Below are 16,116 nucleotides of genomic sequence, written 5' to 3'. Positions count from 1 at the left end.
GCATGCATTGAATCTTTTAACATAACATTCTTTAATCCCTAGAGCTGAATCGTTTCGGCAAATTACCGATATCGAAAAAACAACGGAAAACAGAAAACAAAGTGACGGATAAAGGTTAAATCTTCCACATGACAGCCATGATAACCCGAACAACGTATTTCCCCTGTTCAGAATGCAGTGCTGTTCAAACATTGCACCAACAAAAAACAAAAACCGCAAGCCTCATTAATACTCACTGTTAGTTTGAATAGGCGGATACGATGGCGGAGGCTTTATCCAGGACCCGTCCGGTCTACGCATGTGTCTTCTGTCCGATGAAAACTCCGCTAGGTATTTTTCGGCAGGTATTACTCTAAAAAATCTGCGTGAACAAAAGATTGATGACATTTTTCGATACAACGGTCATTAGCGCGAATTTCACCTGTGATGTTCGGGCGTCACCGCGTAGTCCGAGCGGAACGTTTCCGTGACGTACTTGTGGAAATAGGTCGGGAAGGGTAGCGTGGTGTCCAAGTCAAACACCAGACACCGGTTGGGCGACGGGTTGTGCATGAAGAAAACGTGATAATCCCATATCACCAATTTCTCATCACCTCGGCCCGCCTTCTGCCTCCACAGCGGCACGGTTCTCCTCTCGTTCGACACGAACACCGCATAAGACTTCGGCAGTTCCGCCGGATGTGTTTTCTTCACCTGTTCACACAGTTTCCACACGTTTTCCTCGCTAGACAGGGATAAACAGAGCAAAAATCGACACGAACGAAAAAGGTTAGTACACAATGCAGGCAGTTAATTGCAAATTGATTAATTTTGTTCAAATTAGGGTAACCGTACATAAATTTATTCTCATAAAATTTATGGAAATCATATGTCATTATTATGTCTTACTCAAAGATTCCATTGTAAGTTATCATCAGACTTTCTACCTATACAATCATGTTCACTTTAGGATGTGATATCCAACTTTATTAACCATACATAAACCCAATGTCCGTCTTAGTGAAAAAAAATTCACGTCGGATTTTTGTAGTAGTGCGTTTCGCGACTATAGCTCATCGATGGAATGTATCCACCTCTACGCATTGGCACGCTTCTGTAGCTGTTGTTTTGCTAAATGGTGATTAATTCTGGATGAACCACATCGAGTACGAAAAAAGATAAAAATCATTAGATCAAAGCTCGCGAATTTATTTACTTTGATAGAAGTCTTAATTCTGAATCTAAAATAGATGCCAAAGGTGGCATCGTCCAACGATCATCTCAAGTAACGCTGTATTGAACTATGCGATGTGGTTTAAACGAACAAAAATTGGCATAATTGGCAGTCAATTGGTTGTCGAAATAACATCCATTTTTCTCTAACAATGTTCTTGTTGAGTAGAAAATCTTGCTGAAGCTAAAAACATGCCGTGATGAAAGTGAATACAAAAACGAAAATCTGCTGATAGCGAGTCAACTCTGAGCAATGTTATTCTTTAGCCAGATATACAGAACGAAAAAACAAGAGTCATTTCTCCAGTTGATTCCATTACTTAATTAGAGTAGACGGAGCTAAGCCAAGCTATAGCGAAATTGTAAAATCTTACTATAGGGTCAGAATTCATAGAATCGTCCAAAAAATTAGTATTATTACTTTTTGTTCAAGTGTTGATAATTTTTTAAGGTTATTCAGTTGTGTTTCGTGACAAAAATTACTAGTTGTGCACTACTTATGTGGTATGCTATCAGATGTAACAGTTCGTTGCAAGTGAAAATTAAAGAATGAGGAATGAATATTTGCTTGTGTTTTCAATACAATAAAATAACGATATGCTTTTGGATGGGTATTATTTATTAAACTTATTTCATATCCTGGATACAATAGAAGAAATTGGCGCTCTGCTCATCGAGCAAATCTGTCAATAACTTCTTTAATAAAACTACTTCGACGTTGCAACTGAGGCATCAATTTGTTTTCAACTGCCATAAGCATAAGCCACTGAAGCTCCCATAAACAAAAATAAGGGTGATTGTATTGAAAACTAGCGCACTTGTGATACGGGGAGGACAGGTTTTATACTAAAACTTCCTTCACTATGCAGTTAAAGATCTTCCGAACAACTTGCGTGTAAACAACGATTCTGATTGATAATGTAAACATTGCGATACACAAGCTCCACCTGGTAGAGTGATTCCTTTTAAGTACATTTATGTTATCCCCATAATCTTTATTTTGCCCAGAACTATTTCAGAATCACCACCATTCCAAACAATCAGAATCAGTGTTATCTTTACGCGTTATCTAACTTTAAGGTATTAGAAGTAATACAATTTCTTCACGTTTTATTCAATGCACTTCTACTGACACAGTTCTCAACTATTGTAATTAAAATTACCGTACATTTTTGGTCTGAACAAACACAAAAAAACTCCACAAAGACATTTTGGTTCTATACTATACTAATTTTAGAAGAGTTTTCAAGAAAAGTTGATAAATCGGAAGACGCTGTCTCGGATTTTGGATCGATTTCAAACCTAATTTAACGGTATCTACTCGTCGAGCCCATTCATAAAACAACGATTGAATTATATCCTACAATTTAGGGTAACTGAAACCTTAATCTTCTCAGATCCATCTCGTATACAAAAACCACCAGTTAGAAAGAGATCTGTCATCTTCAATCAATGTATTGACTCAAACGATAAAATAGAAATAGGTGTGATCGCTTTGAACTTTTGCGTCACTATAGCTGATGTATTACGCTTTTTTCGCCTCATTTTCTCTAGGATATTGTTTCTTAAGAACGAGGTGAAAAAACAGCAGCGGTTATATCGCAATCCATTGGTTAAAATCCAAGTTATAAACAAAGTACCATAAGTACGAGACTCGAGTTTTCACTCTAATGAATTCGTTGGATTTCAGATGTCGACAGCTCATTATTTAACTTACTTCGTTTTCTCATGGATGTCAGAGAACTGTTTTATTCTGTAGGTTATACTAGTTAATGCACAAACAATCTATTTGGTTAAATTTTAAGAATCGAAGAGAGATATTTTTAATAGTATACCAGTATTATATATGAGAATATGATTGATATGAGACAGGCATCATCACACCACTATGTTGTATTAAAAAAACGAACCTCTCTCCCCTCCCCATATCCCTAACCCTTATCCCTATTTCGATACAACGCCCAGTGAACGATCACCTAGGTTAAAGCCGGGTATAAATAAATGATATACAATTGTATTAAAACAGGTTTTTGACTATTTTATTCAGCGTGAACATATGGTAACAGTGTAAAGCTATGGTAGAGTTTTTTCGCCTATTCGCCACTAATGGCGCTACTTGTTATCGTGCACGGTCCCTATCAGAGATGCCATTTATACAGATTTATCTGTATTATACAGATTTTTACATGCTCATACAGATTTTATACAGAGTACAGATTTTATACAGATTTCCTCAATTTAATACAGATTTATACAGATCTCACAAAAAGTAAGAAAGAAAAAAATAAACTATTCTGTCTGAGCTATCTTTTAGTATATGATTCCAGTGACGATATAAAAGTCTATCAATCAACGAACAAATTACAAATTAATATGGAAATCTGTGAAATCCATTTATATTATAATTTGAAACCAATTTGAACTGATATTCAATTTTTTTTTACAATGATTTAGTGGAAACTAAGTATTGGAGAAACCAAATGAATGAAAAACTAACAGAAAAGATGATTTCTGTATGAAATGTTCAAAACGACGAATGTAACAATGAGAGATTCTCTTTGTTTACTTTCTCTTTCGATTATTACGGTACTGTTAGCAATCCTTCACTCCAATTATTCACCGATAATAATAACTAAAGCGTGATGGCTCTTTGAATCTGCACTGAAGAAATTACCGAAAAAAACAGGAATATTTCGCAATAATCGAAAGAGAAAGTAAACAAAGAGAATCTCTCATTGTTACATTCGTCGTTTTGAACATTTTATACAGATTTATTGGAAAAAGATACGCTCAGAGACAGTACTTCACTGTAAAACTGAGAGTTGTATGAACCGACTTGACGTTGCATATTGGTCATTGAAATTCCATGTCAAATTATAAAGTCATTAATTTCTAACTAGATAAATGTATGGAATTACAATTCAATTGCTGTGGATAAAAAAATGAAACTTCGTCGTTGAATATTCTTGTGAGCGCGGCAATGACATATTGAATCTACCATCCTACAACCACAATCTATTGGAATACATATCTTAGCATCATTTTGTTGTAAGAATTTCATTTTATTAGTGAATACAGATTAATACAGATTTTTTATACAAAGAATACAGATTTTCTATGAAAATATCTGGCATCTCTGGTCCCTATACACAAATTCAACTGCAATGACGTGGCCGTATTAAGATACCGAATGAATAATGCGATTCAAAATTTAATAGGCAGTCGATGTTGAACAATCGTTCGCACCACACGCGAATAGTTCCTGGGATCGGAAAAAAATACGCTAGAAAGTCTTTTCAAACTCAGTTTACACATTTTGCTATGGTAGCATTATTTTTTCCACTCACCGCCTCGTGCGCTGTCGTCGCCGGGCCACTAAACCACGCTCTCGTGCACGGTCCCTATACCTTTTTAAAATTTATCCTGTACTAGAATGGGTAGAAATTAATCGTGAACGTCTCTGGTTCAGTGTCAGATATCCGAAAATAACTCAAAGTTGAAGTTTTCTAAAATGTTTGGTATGAACGAGCATTGAGGTAAAATTCAGTACCAAAATAGGGCACGCAAAATTCCAACCGCATGAACTGAACAAATCATCGCACAAAGCGTATCGTGACAGTCACATACCCAGAGGGGGGTCTCGGGGAGCCATGGCCCCTCCCGAAATCAAAAACATATAAATATTTAGAATGTCTCAGACATGTGTTACAGAAATAACAAGACAGTAAACGTAATGAAATGTAATACAATATCAGTTCCAGTGGAAAAGTTTAAAGTGTATGTTGAAAACAGCCGTAAAAGGCACACCAAGAATTAGGTACATAAGCAATCTTCAGTAACATTCATTTTTAATCTTTGGGCCCCACCCGAAATGAAATCCTGGGTACGGGCCTGTATCGAGACAAAGCGTATCGTGAAACTGACACATAGAATTACGAAATTGAGTTTCAGGAATCAGTGATTGAGTCCTGCGGGCTTTCGACACGTTTTGTTCACTAGTAAAACTGACACTAACTATGTATGGTTATGAATCATGAGTATTTTTAATTGACTAATATGAGGAATATACATTTGTGTATGTTGTTTAAGACGATCAATTTAGTCATTCAATTTATTATTAAAATGCTCTTGTAATACATATTCGCCTGTAGGGAAATTGTTCATTCTTTGTTACAGATCATTTGTCCCGGGTTGGCAGTTCAATGCATAGGGCGCTGGTCTTACAAACCAGTTGTCGTATGTTCGAGCCCCGACCTGGAAGGATTCGTAGTGTCAGTAGAATCGTAGCACTAGCCATGCAATGGTTCTGTACACTCTGAATCGGCTGCGAAGTCTGTTGAAACAGAAGGTCAAATTCCACTACAGGAATGTAATACCAAGGCTTTGCTTTTTGTTACAGATCAAAATCTTTGACATGAGCTAAGTACTGCTCATTCGGCGAGAGATGCTGAGTATGATACTTGTTGTGGTTCCTTAGAAGCATTTATTATTTCATTTTTTAATATTCAGAGTAAGAAGTGGTAAAAATCACACTACATCTCTATTAGACCGAATCCGATCATGAATTTCATACAATGCGTTTTTATAGATATCCTTATGAATTCCGAGTTTCCTAATTCAAACAGTCACAACAGAGCAGATTCTAAGAAATGTTGTTTTATTGTTTCCACTTATATTTAATTTATGGCTTGTACATTGCTATATGTTTTAGACAACAAGTTTACCAAATATGTTTTGACACATCCCAGAAGGTACCCCTGAAAATACAAAAGTACGATTTTTTTGTTATAATAATGCGCTGAGATAACAACGATATTATTTTGACGAAATTTATCTTGTGTATTTACGTTATTACGTTATTTTACTTCGTAAAAACTGTTTGTTGTAATGAATGTGAAAAACCATGATCATATGGATATTTCAGGAACGGGTAGGAAAAGTAGATCCAAGTAAATAATGGTTGGGGTCGTCTCCCAATCCATGATGACGACTTCCGGTTTATTGATATTCCTTACAAACTCTTACAATATGGTTATTTTCGGATTGGGTTTGATGAGTAGACGTCGGAATACGAAGTTTGAGGTGGTTCTGATATCCAGGAAGGCGACTTCGGAAATTTTTGTATTCCTTAAAAATCCTTGGAAATTGATATTTTCGGAACGTGTTTGATGAGCATATGCCGGCAAACAGTGCTTAAAGAGGTTCTGAAATCCAGGATGGCGACTTTCGGTTTATTGATATTCCTTGAAACCCCTAACAATATCGGTGTTTTCGAAACGGATTTGATAAGTAGGCAGTGTTGGTGATTGCCGAAAATTTGACAGAAGCTGCTATATTGCTATCTATATTGTATACAACATTTTCAATCCGGTAGAAGATGCTACAAGAACTCGAGTATCGCAATGCATGAACCGCGAGAGAATTTTTCAACATTTCTTCACTCCACTTCATACTCTGAGTATTTCACGGCCCCTAAAAAAAATACAGTCTGATAATGATTGGTGCTGTGTGGAATGCACCAAAGAGACTCGTAAGTTGACAATTATCGCAGAAAATCGAATCGATGATTCGACTTGATGATTCTCATACTAGGTTGCAATATTTCAAAACCCTTGTGTGGAGCATTCACAGACATTTTTATAGACACAACTTATACAAAGGTTATATGCACATAGTTAGAATAAGTGACAATAGTAAAATGATTCCATCGCAATTATCCACTGCCCATACAGAATCGGATCGCGAAACGAGAATAAGTGATTGTTTGTTGCTTCAGAGAGGATCCCCACAGCAGCGTGCTAACCTTTGATTCTCAGAAATGTCATCGAGAGAAATTCGCTCTCGCACTAGAATCTATTCTATGGTAAATGAACAATGCCGGGTTTTTGTTGTTGCGATGATATCCGTCTCTCTTTGATGGCACTGATTCAATCGTGTGAAGAGTTGCTAGTGAGCGTTCTTTGATACGATAAAAGCCATCCTTGTAAGTAGGTATCAGAAAATGTTGTTAGAGGTGGTTCTGAAGCTCAAGACGGCGACACCCGGTTTAATAATATCTCTTTGAAACCCTTACAATATGGATATTGCCGAAACGGACGTGAAAAGTAGACCAAGAAAAATAATATTTGAGGTCGTTTCAAAATCCAAGATGGCGACTTCCGATTTTTTGAGATTTCTTGAAGTTCCCTAAAATATGAGTATTTTCGAATCGGACTTGATGACTAGATGACGGAAAAGAACATTTGGGATGATTTAAAATTTCATGACGGAGATTCCCCTGATTAATTGAAATTTTCTGCATCTACTCAACAAAACCCGTTCCGAAAATACGCATATGTTTATTTGTTGCTATATAATCCATCTGACAACAGGTGTCTTAATGAATAAAGTAAACTAAACTAAAAATCATTCAACTTAGGCTAAATTATCATGAAACACAACACGAAAAAGGTCAAGTAGCTTACGATAAAACAAATTGGACGACAAATTAAAATCAAAAAACTCAGCGAACTCGTTGAATTGTCGACATATGGATCTAAATGGCTCATGCTGTCCGTATACAGTATACTGTGTTTCAAGGAGCAAGAAATTACGCTGTCGAAGAGATCTTTCTGGAGCATACATATTCAGACGTTCGAGTAATGCGGGACAGTCAACAGCACCAAGAAGCAATTTCGCTGCGAATGTAGCTTGAGCATATGTCCTTCTTAATTCCAGGGGTTCAATGCTGAAGAGACGACAACGATCCTCATATGACGGTAGCTGTATGGGGTCGTTCCAGGGTAAAAGTCTCAATGCGTATCTCACAAATTTGCGTTGCACTGCTTCAATCCTCAATATCCAATTTGAATGATATGGACACCAGACAATCGCGTTCGACTCAAGCACTGACCGTACCAGCGAGCAGTATAATGATCGTATGCACAAAGGATCGCGAAACTCGGAGGAAATTTTAAATATGAATCCCAATTGCCGATTTGCTTTGCAAATAATATTTTCATAGTGAAGTTTGAAGGTTATTTCGCGATCAAGAATCACACCGAAATCTTTCACATGTTCTGTTCGCGTTAGCGTGTGTCCAGCGATTTTGTAATCGAATACTATTGGTGCACTATTCGATGAAAAGATATAACACTGCATTTTTCGATACTCAATTTCAAAAAATTCTTGGTACACCATATTTGAAATGTATCAAGCATTTTTTGCAACTCCAGGCAATTTAACAGACTTTCAATAATTTTGAAAAGTTTCGTGTCGTCAGCATAGAACAAACGGCATTCCGGCGGTAACAGCGTTGATACATCATTAATGAAGATAGAGAACAGTAACGGACCAAGGATACTACCTTGAGGCACTCCCGAAAGATTCGTGAAGGTCTCCGAAGTCGAAGATCCAATTTTAATCCGAACAAAGCGATTCGTCAAGTAAGACTTAAACCATGCAACTCCTCGTGTAGTCCAAGTACCTCTAATTTTTTTAGGAGAATTCCGTGATCAACCCGGTCAAATGCCGCTTTAAGGTCAATATAAACCGCATCAGTCTGCAAGCCACGGTCCATGTTCCGTATACAGTTCGAAGTGAACTGTAAGAGATTCGTCGACACGGAACGATTAGGGAAAAATCCGTGCTGCTGGGTGTCAATGTAATTTCTGCAGCAGACGAACAAGATGTCGTTGACAATGATCTCAAACAGTTTTGAACATGCGCACAAGCAAGTAATTCCTCGGTAATTAGCAACATTGCACTTGTCGCCTTTTTTGTGAACCGGAAACATAAAGGACGACTTCCAACACGTGGGAAACTCACTTTGTTGAACCGAAAGATTGAATAGCATTGCTAACGGGTAACTCAAGACGAATGAACAGCGCTTAAGCACAGACGAAGGAATTCCATCGGGACCAGCAGCAAATGATAGCTTTAGTTTGTTCAAGGCTGCAATAACCATATCCTGCGTTATGTATGGCAACTCGAAACTAAATACGTCTCGCGGTAATCCAGCTGTTGCTTCATCAATCTGCATCGTTGTGGCGCATCGTTCATGGAATGCATGCTTGAAATGGTGAGCAAACAGATAGCACTTTTCGATTTCATTGTTGGCTGTCTCATTTTCCAAGAACATTGAACGAGGAAGACCAGTTTCTTTTCTTTTGAAATTTACAAACGACCAAAACAGTTTGGGTTTACGACGAAGGCTTTGCTCAATCCGTTTAACGTACTGAGAATAAAGGAATAGATTGTAGTGACGATATCTATTGCTTCTAATGTTGAACTGGTGTTTGAAATACGGAGACCGACAGTTGCAGTATTTCCGCAGAGCAGCAGAACGAGCATGTTTTAATGCTCGTAAACGAAGATTTGACCAGGGAGGTTTTTGCGGAGGTCGTCTGGCAGGAACAGTACGGGAAACAGCGTGATCTATTACTGTACAGAAAAATTCAACAGCTTCATTAACGTTGGTAGAGGAATCGATAGCATTCCAGTTAGTCCAAGAAAGTAGCTCGTTCAGTGCATTGTAATCAGCTCGACGAAAATCGGGATCATGTGAAATGGTGGGCTCTTCATAAACCACTGGAATTGGCAATCTGAATATGACTTTGATTGCTGGGTGGTCAGCGTCGAGATTCGTTAGAGGTTCAATTGGCAAGGAGATAGTAGATAACGGTGTGGCAGATTCGTTTGCAAAAACGAGATCCAGTAAGCGGTCATTTCTGTTGAGTACATTGTTAATCTGACTAAAACCGTGAAAATGCAAACCATCAAAAAGAGTGCTGCATGCAGCAGACATGTGTGAATGCAACGGATCAATGCGCGGAGCGCCTCTTTCGGGAAAAAGCCACCGAAGACCAGATTGATTATAGTCGCCGAAAAGAAGCGAGGGTGTATGAGGGCTCAATTGGGAGGCAACCGATCCCAGCGAGTTCACGTGATCACTAATACTCGTATAATCATTTTTTCGATCGGGTGGTAGATAAAAAACACCTATACTAACATTTATCTCAGCAAACTTAACGACAACCCAAAGCTGTTCTAGGGTGTCGGAGATCGATGCAGGTTCGATGTAGCAATTGAGATTTTTGGAAACAGCGTTTAAAACTCCTCCACCTCGTGATTTACGACTGTTTAACGGTGACCGATCGGTTCGAAACACAGCGTAGTGATGTCCAAAAAGTTGAGCAGAGTAAATTTGCTCGTTCAACCAGGTTTCCGTTAAAACGATGATATCGTATTCTGCCTCCGATACAGACAAGAAAAATGTCTCTACTTTGGTCCGTAAACCACGCACATTTTGGTAGTAAATGGTAAGGTTGTTGAAAAAAGTAGCACTATAATGTGAAGAATTTTCAGGAACAGCAGGCTCACAAAAACTATTGTACTCGCCTGAGATAGTAAACTGGAAGCCCCTGCTACCACCACCGACCGCAGGACCGGGACGATGACGATGGCGGATGTCAGCAGCAAGCACGACTGAGTCGGGGGGATCAGAGACTTCCATAATGCTTGATGTAGGGTGCCCCGGATCCACTAAAGTTGAATTCAGGTGGGAGTGATTACTAAAAAGTGATTGAATATCAGGTACCGTCATCCTGGATCTCGGAATGTGATGTGATGATGTGCAGTTAAGCCACCATCAGTTCAAGGTCTTGCCAGTGGATGCGGGTAGACTTACAGTAGCCCCGATATGGTTCACCCATTCACCTTCTTAGTATAGCTGTTAACGAAAAGCGAACAAAAAGGGGTGGGCGGATATGTCAGCAGAGTCACTTACACGTATTCCGCAGAAATAAAAGATGCTCTTCCAACCATAATATCCAATTCATGGGTGAAGCATATCGCTTTACATGCTTGAACCCGCCTGATGGTTTGTTTGAGAAAGGGCGCGTCAGACTCATTTCAAACCTTCAGAAGGAAACAAGTTTCCTTCAAGTGACTTGGGCTGGCTATCCACAATCGCTCGTCCAGTCATCAATTCGTCCGATGCCCTGATGGTCCCTTTAATTACGTTCCCATGATAAATGCTTTATATCAATATAATATAATAAAATGTAATACAATATGAGAAAATATAATTAAATATGATGTACTAAAATATATGATAAAGTAATGCAATTCAATATGCTATGATAAATAATATTATATAATAATATAATATAATACAACATGATATAACATATTTCAATAATATACAATAGAATATAATATACTATAATATAAGCTAGACGAACCTGCCTCCGGTCGAAAGTCTCTCAAGTCAAGAAAACTGAACTAAACTATATTATAACATAATACAATACAATACAATGTAATACAATATAATATAATATAATCTATATATATAAAATGATAACGAAAAAAGTATGTGTTGCTAATGTTCTCTGGTATGCGTAAGCCGATCTTCAAATGATTTTTTTTGTTCGAAAGGTGACGTTTGTGCGGAGGTTTTAGGCTATAGTACATAAGGAAAATCTTTCGGGAAAGTAGAGAAAAACTAGAAAATTGGTTTGTTTAGAATTGGAAATTTTTCATTCAATGCATCGAGTATGCAATGCTGCTGCCCGCTGGAGAGCAAAATATGAATACTAGATTATTAATAAAACCGTTTGGCGCCAAACGAGCTGATTTGTGCAAAAATTTCACTGAGCCTACTTGATTCACATGTTTCTTTATTTCGTATCACATGTTCAATTAAGTAAGGGCGCCAAACGAACAGCATACAGATTTCAATTTTCCGATATATAAATTTGGGTTCATTACCGTGAAGTCAAATTATAAAACGACTATAAGAAAAGAAAGTGATTAACGTTTTTTATGATTCGTTGTTTTTCTACAATTCCAGAAATGTGAATTGTATCTTCTTGATAGATATAATTATTGCTTTCACAATGCACTGAGACAACAGGATTAGCACCCCTCAGCTGCCGCTTCAAATTAAGACCGTTAACTATAACACCAAAACTGTTCGGCTCTCTACTTTTTGAACGATTCCATTCGAATTGGAAGGATGTTTTCTGTTTTTTTTTCGGTTTAAATTTTTCATAAGCATTTCCCGTGCTATACCTTTGAAGGATTTTTGGACGGGATTTTGTGTAAATTTTTCTCGAAACGACCTCCAAATTTCGTCAATTGCTTCAAATTGCAAGTTCGGTTATTTATTTGAGTCCAAACGTCTTCAATTGGCCCAAACGCGATTCGAATTATATTAACCTAGAGTATTCCAAAATTTAAATTATTTGCATTTGAGTAACTATGAACAGTTTCGTCCAATGTACTCGAACCAATTTGGGAACTCGAACTATTCGAATGATTCACTCTCTTGCTCATAAACCATAAAACTGATTTTGGTTGTATTTTGCTTTAATCATTTGGGACTTTTAAGATCAGGAAAAAACTGCTTTAAAGTGCGAAGTGTACGTGTGTATCTGTTCTGAGGAAAAATGTTGAGATCGAATATAAAACAATTGTCAGATGATTCATACAGAATATTCTACCATACTACTTCACTGATCGCGAGCAATCATGAGGGTAGTTCGATTATTCTAACTTAAGAGTTTTCGAAATAGTTTCCATCCAAAGATAATTTTTGAGTTGTGAGAAATTCACCGGGGCAGCTACAGGTACAGAAATAAAAGAAACAAATACAGAAGCTAAGTTTAGGAAAAAAAATAAAGAAGATACAGGGACAAGTGCAGAAAGTACAAAACTAAGTACTTAAATAAGGGAAACAAGTATAGGAAGTACTGGCACAATTGAGTGCAGAAAATGGTACAGAATGTGCAGATGGTACAGATATAAGTACAGAAGTTACAGGACCAAATACAGAAAATACTGGAGCAGGTACAGCAAGTACAGGAACAAATTTTGAAACAAGCACAGAAAGTACAGGAACAAACACACAAATTACAGAAACAAGCACAAAAAGTACAAAATAAAGTGCAGACAAGTACAGAAAAAAGTTAAAAGTTCAAAAGTTAATCGCAAATGTTTTCGAGACAACAATTTTGAATGGCAAATTATAAGAAGAAAAAATCGCATTCCAATGATGCCCACTGCTATGCCATTTCAATTTGAACGTCATTTCCTCATCCGTTTAACTTTTCTGTTACCGTCAATAATCGTCATGAGTCTGTAGAGTGAGTTTAGAGTTTTTTTTTCGGATGGTAAATTGTACGCTGCCTGCTTGCGTTTTGGCAAACCATCGGTTTTATATATTTTGTCCTGTTGTCCGCGATATAAAAAGGTTGAGGTTAGTATCATAGAGCATTATAATGATATTTTTCTACAATAATCAATAAAATTGATAAGTACACGGAACGACCGAAATTAGCTCTGCGCCTAATTCGTATTACTGTTTTTGAATTAGTTGATTTTAACAACAAAATTTCCAAAATAACTTTAAAATTAGTTAAAATTTAGAATTTACTGTGCTGAAAAAAACTCTTATTTTTAGAGAATGTGTTTAGTTGGCGAATATTCTGGACACAAACCAGCAATATTTCGATCCAACACGAAATTCTCATTGACAACTAATTTCGTTATTAAAATCAGAAACTTTGATTCTATTTATCTATCACCGTCATTACTGAAGGACAGTAGTGTCAAAGCAAAACAATCCATTAAAAAGCTAAAAGGGACAGTCTTGTTGAAACTGCTCGCAAATTGCTTAGATGTTTTTCGCATGTGTTACGATATATCCCTATATAAATTTCTAAACCGATATGTAAAAATGACGTAAACTGTTAGTGGAAAGTGTATTTATTCAGAATTTGTGCGCAGTTGAAGCGATTGTGGGTAATAATGTTTTTACGGGAAACAGTGAAGTGAGTTTCGAATGTTGCACTCTAATTGTATACGTCAAATGATGTTTTTTTGTATCTTCTCATTCCGGGCTACGCCGTCCGGTGTACTACTTGTATTCGGTTTTTGTTTTCCGAGTGCTCAAAGTTTTCAGTGAGAGAGTCGATTTCGCGAAGTCGAATGAAGAAAACAGCGATTTAGAAGTAAAATTTTTCAAAAAGAAATTTATGTTTCGCTTATGTCTTTTTCTCCAATACAACATCGTATTTATACCTGCAAATATAGAAAAGATAACCGCGACTGAAATTTTTTTCGGCAGTAGTGTGCCATCTAGTGGCTAGTAGTCATTACGGTGTTAACGAGCGCCATATAGCTGCTAATTGCAAAAACCAATTCAACCATTTATGTTGGTTGAAAACAACGTTTTATTTCTCTAATTCAACTAAACAATTAGTTGAATGGATATGAAGCGTGCCTTAGCTAAGAAATGACAGCACGTTTAATTGGTGAATTCAACTAAAAAAAATAGCCATTTCAACAAATATTTTATTATTATTAAGAGAATCAGAATTAAAAAATCTAAAATCAGAAAATCAACTAATTTTTTCGCAAAAATGCTAATTTCGGTCTTTCCGTGTAGTTTTGATTTTCTACATCTAATCTAATATTATTGCGCAACGAAGTGTGCAGGGGTCCGCTAGTATAATATAATATACACCCAAACCTCCATTCACAAACCTTACATATGTATGTATGTATGCTTACACACTAAACTGCTATATATATATATATATATATATATATATATATATATATATATATATATATATATATATATATATATATATATATATATATATATATATATATATATATATATATATATATATATATATATATATATATATATATATATATATATATATATATATATATATATATATTTATACATATAAATGATCGCTTTTACTTCAGCAATAGTTATACATATTAAGAAACACAAATATTTTCACACATGTGTACGTATATTAATACATACACACATATCAAGCATTATCATATCCTCTAAAATATAATGATATAATATGGTGCAATTTAAAATAATACAACGTAACATAATACACTGAAGTCTTTTTATGCGAGTTTACGTACCGCATAACTCTGAAAATTCGCATGAAAAAACCGCATAACTCTGAAACTTTGAATAGAAAAAACCGCATAACTCTGAAAATTCGCATAAAAAAGTCGCATAAAAAAGACCTTAGTGTATACCAGTATACTGTATTATTATGTAATGTTTACATTATACATATTTTGAAAGCACACATTTCTGTGTCGGAAGAGTATTACTTTCATCAAGTAAATAATATGAAACGATCTCACCGGTATCCTGCATTTTCATCAATGCGCTCAGGTATTTCCAGTACGTTTGCCAAAGTTGCCATCAGTCCTATTAATACCAACCGAAAATTTGCTACTGAAATCTGCATCTATATGGCGTAGCTATAACTTTCATCACGGTATTGGCTACCCGCCACTAGATGGCGCACTACTACCGAAAGGGAATAAGCACTCGAGGTGGTCTTCTCTAATTTAGTAGGTAGAAACGATAGTGTCTTTTCTTGCTGTATTTATAAAAACAGAAAAACAAACAAAAATGAATCCTAGACATTTTGCCATCTGCGCGGCGATTCTTCTAATCACTATCCACTTCGCTCAACTAAAATCCTCGAACACTCGTAATGCAAGACCGAGTACAAGTAGAATTCCGGATGGCGTAGCCCGAACATAACACGCAATAAAACAACAAGGAGCAACTGCCCGCTACGAGTATTCTCTGCAATCTGCCGTCATCCTGGATCTCGGAATGACCCAAAACATCATTTTCTTGCATCTATTAATCGAATCCGTACATATTCCTATTGTTAGAGTTTCAAAGTAATATTGTTAGATCGAATGTCGCCATTTTGGATTTCATAACCACCTCGAACACCAAATCCGTTTTGAAAATAGCCATATTATAAAAGTTTTCAATCGGAAGTCGTAATATTGAATTTTGAAACGAGTTGAAACATCGTTTTTCGGCATCTACTCTTCAAATCCGTTCCGAAA

At 36.5% G+C, this 16,116-nt stretch overlaps 1 protein-coding gene across 1 annotated transcript in view; it reads right to left on the bottom strand.

Annotated features, from left to right (window-relative positions):
- The window catches only part of LOC131435694 (protein N-terminal glutamine amidohydrolase), a 131,918-nt gene that overhangs the window by 12,759 nt on the left and 103,043 nt on the right, over window positions 1-16,116 (bottom strand). The window contains exons 2-3 of the mRNA XM_058603840.1: window positions 422-724; window positions 237-361 (exon numbers count right to left, since the gene is read on the bottom strand). Of these exons, the coding sequence (XP_058459823.1) occupies window positions 237-361; window positions 422-724 (428 nt within the window). The remainder of the gene's footprint in view (window positions 1-236; window positions 362-421; window positions 725-16,116) is intronic.

Source organism: Malaya genurostris, chromosome 3 (genome assembly GCF_030247185.1).
Source record: "Malaya genurostris strain Urasoe2022 chromosome 3, Malgen_1.1, whole genome shotgun sequence".
Taxonomy (NCBI): Eukaryota; Metazoa; Arthropoda; class Insecta; order Diptera; family Culicidae; genus Malaya; species Malaya genurostris.
This window is presented reverse-complemented; position numbering and strand designations above follow the sequence as displayed.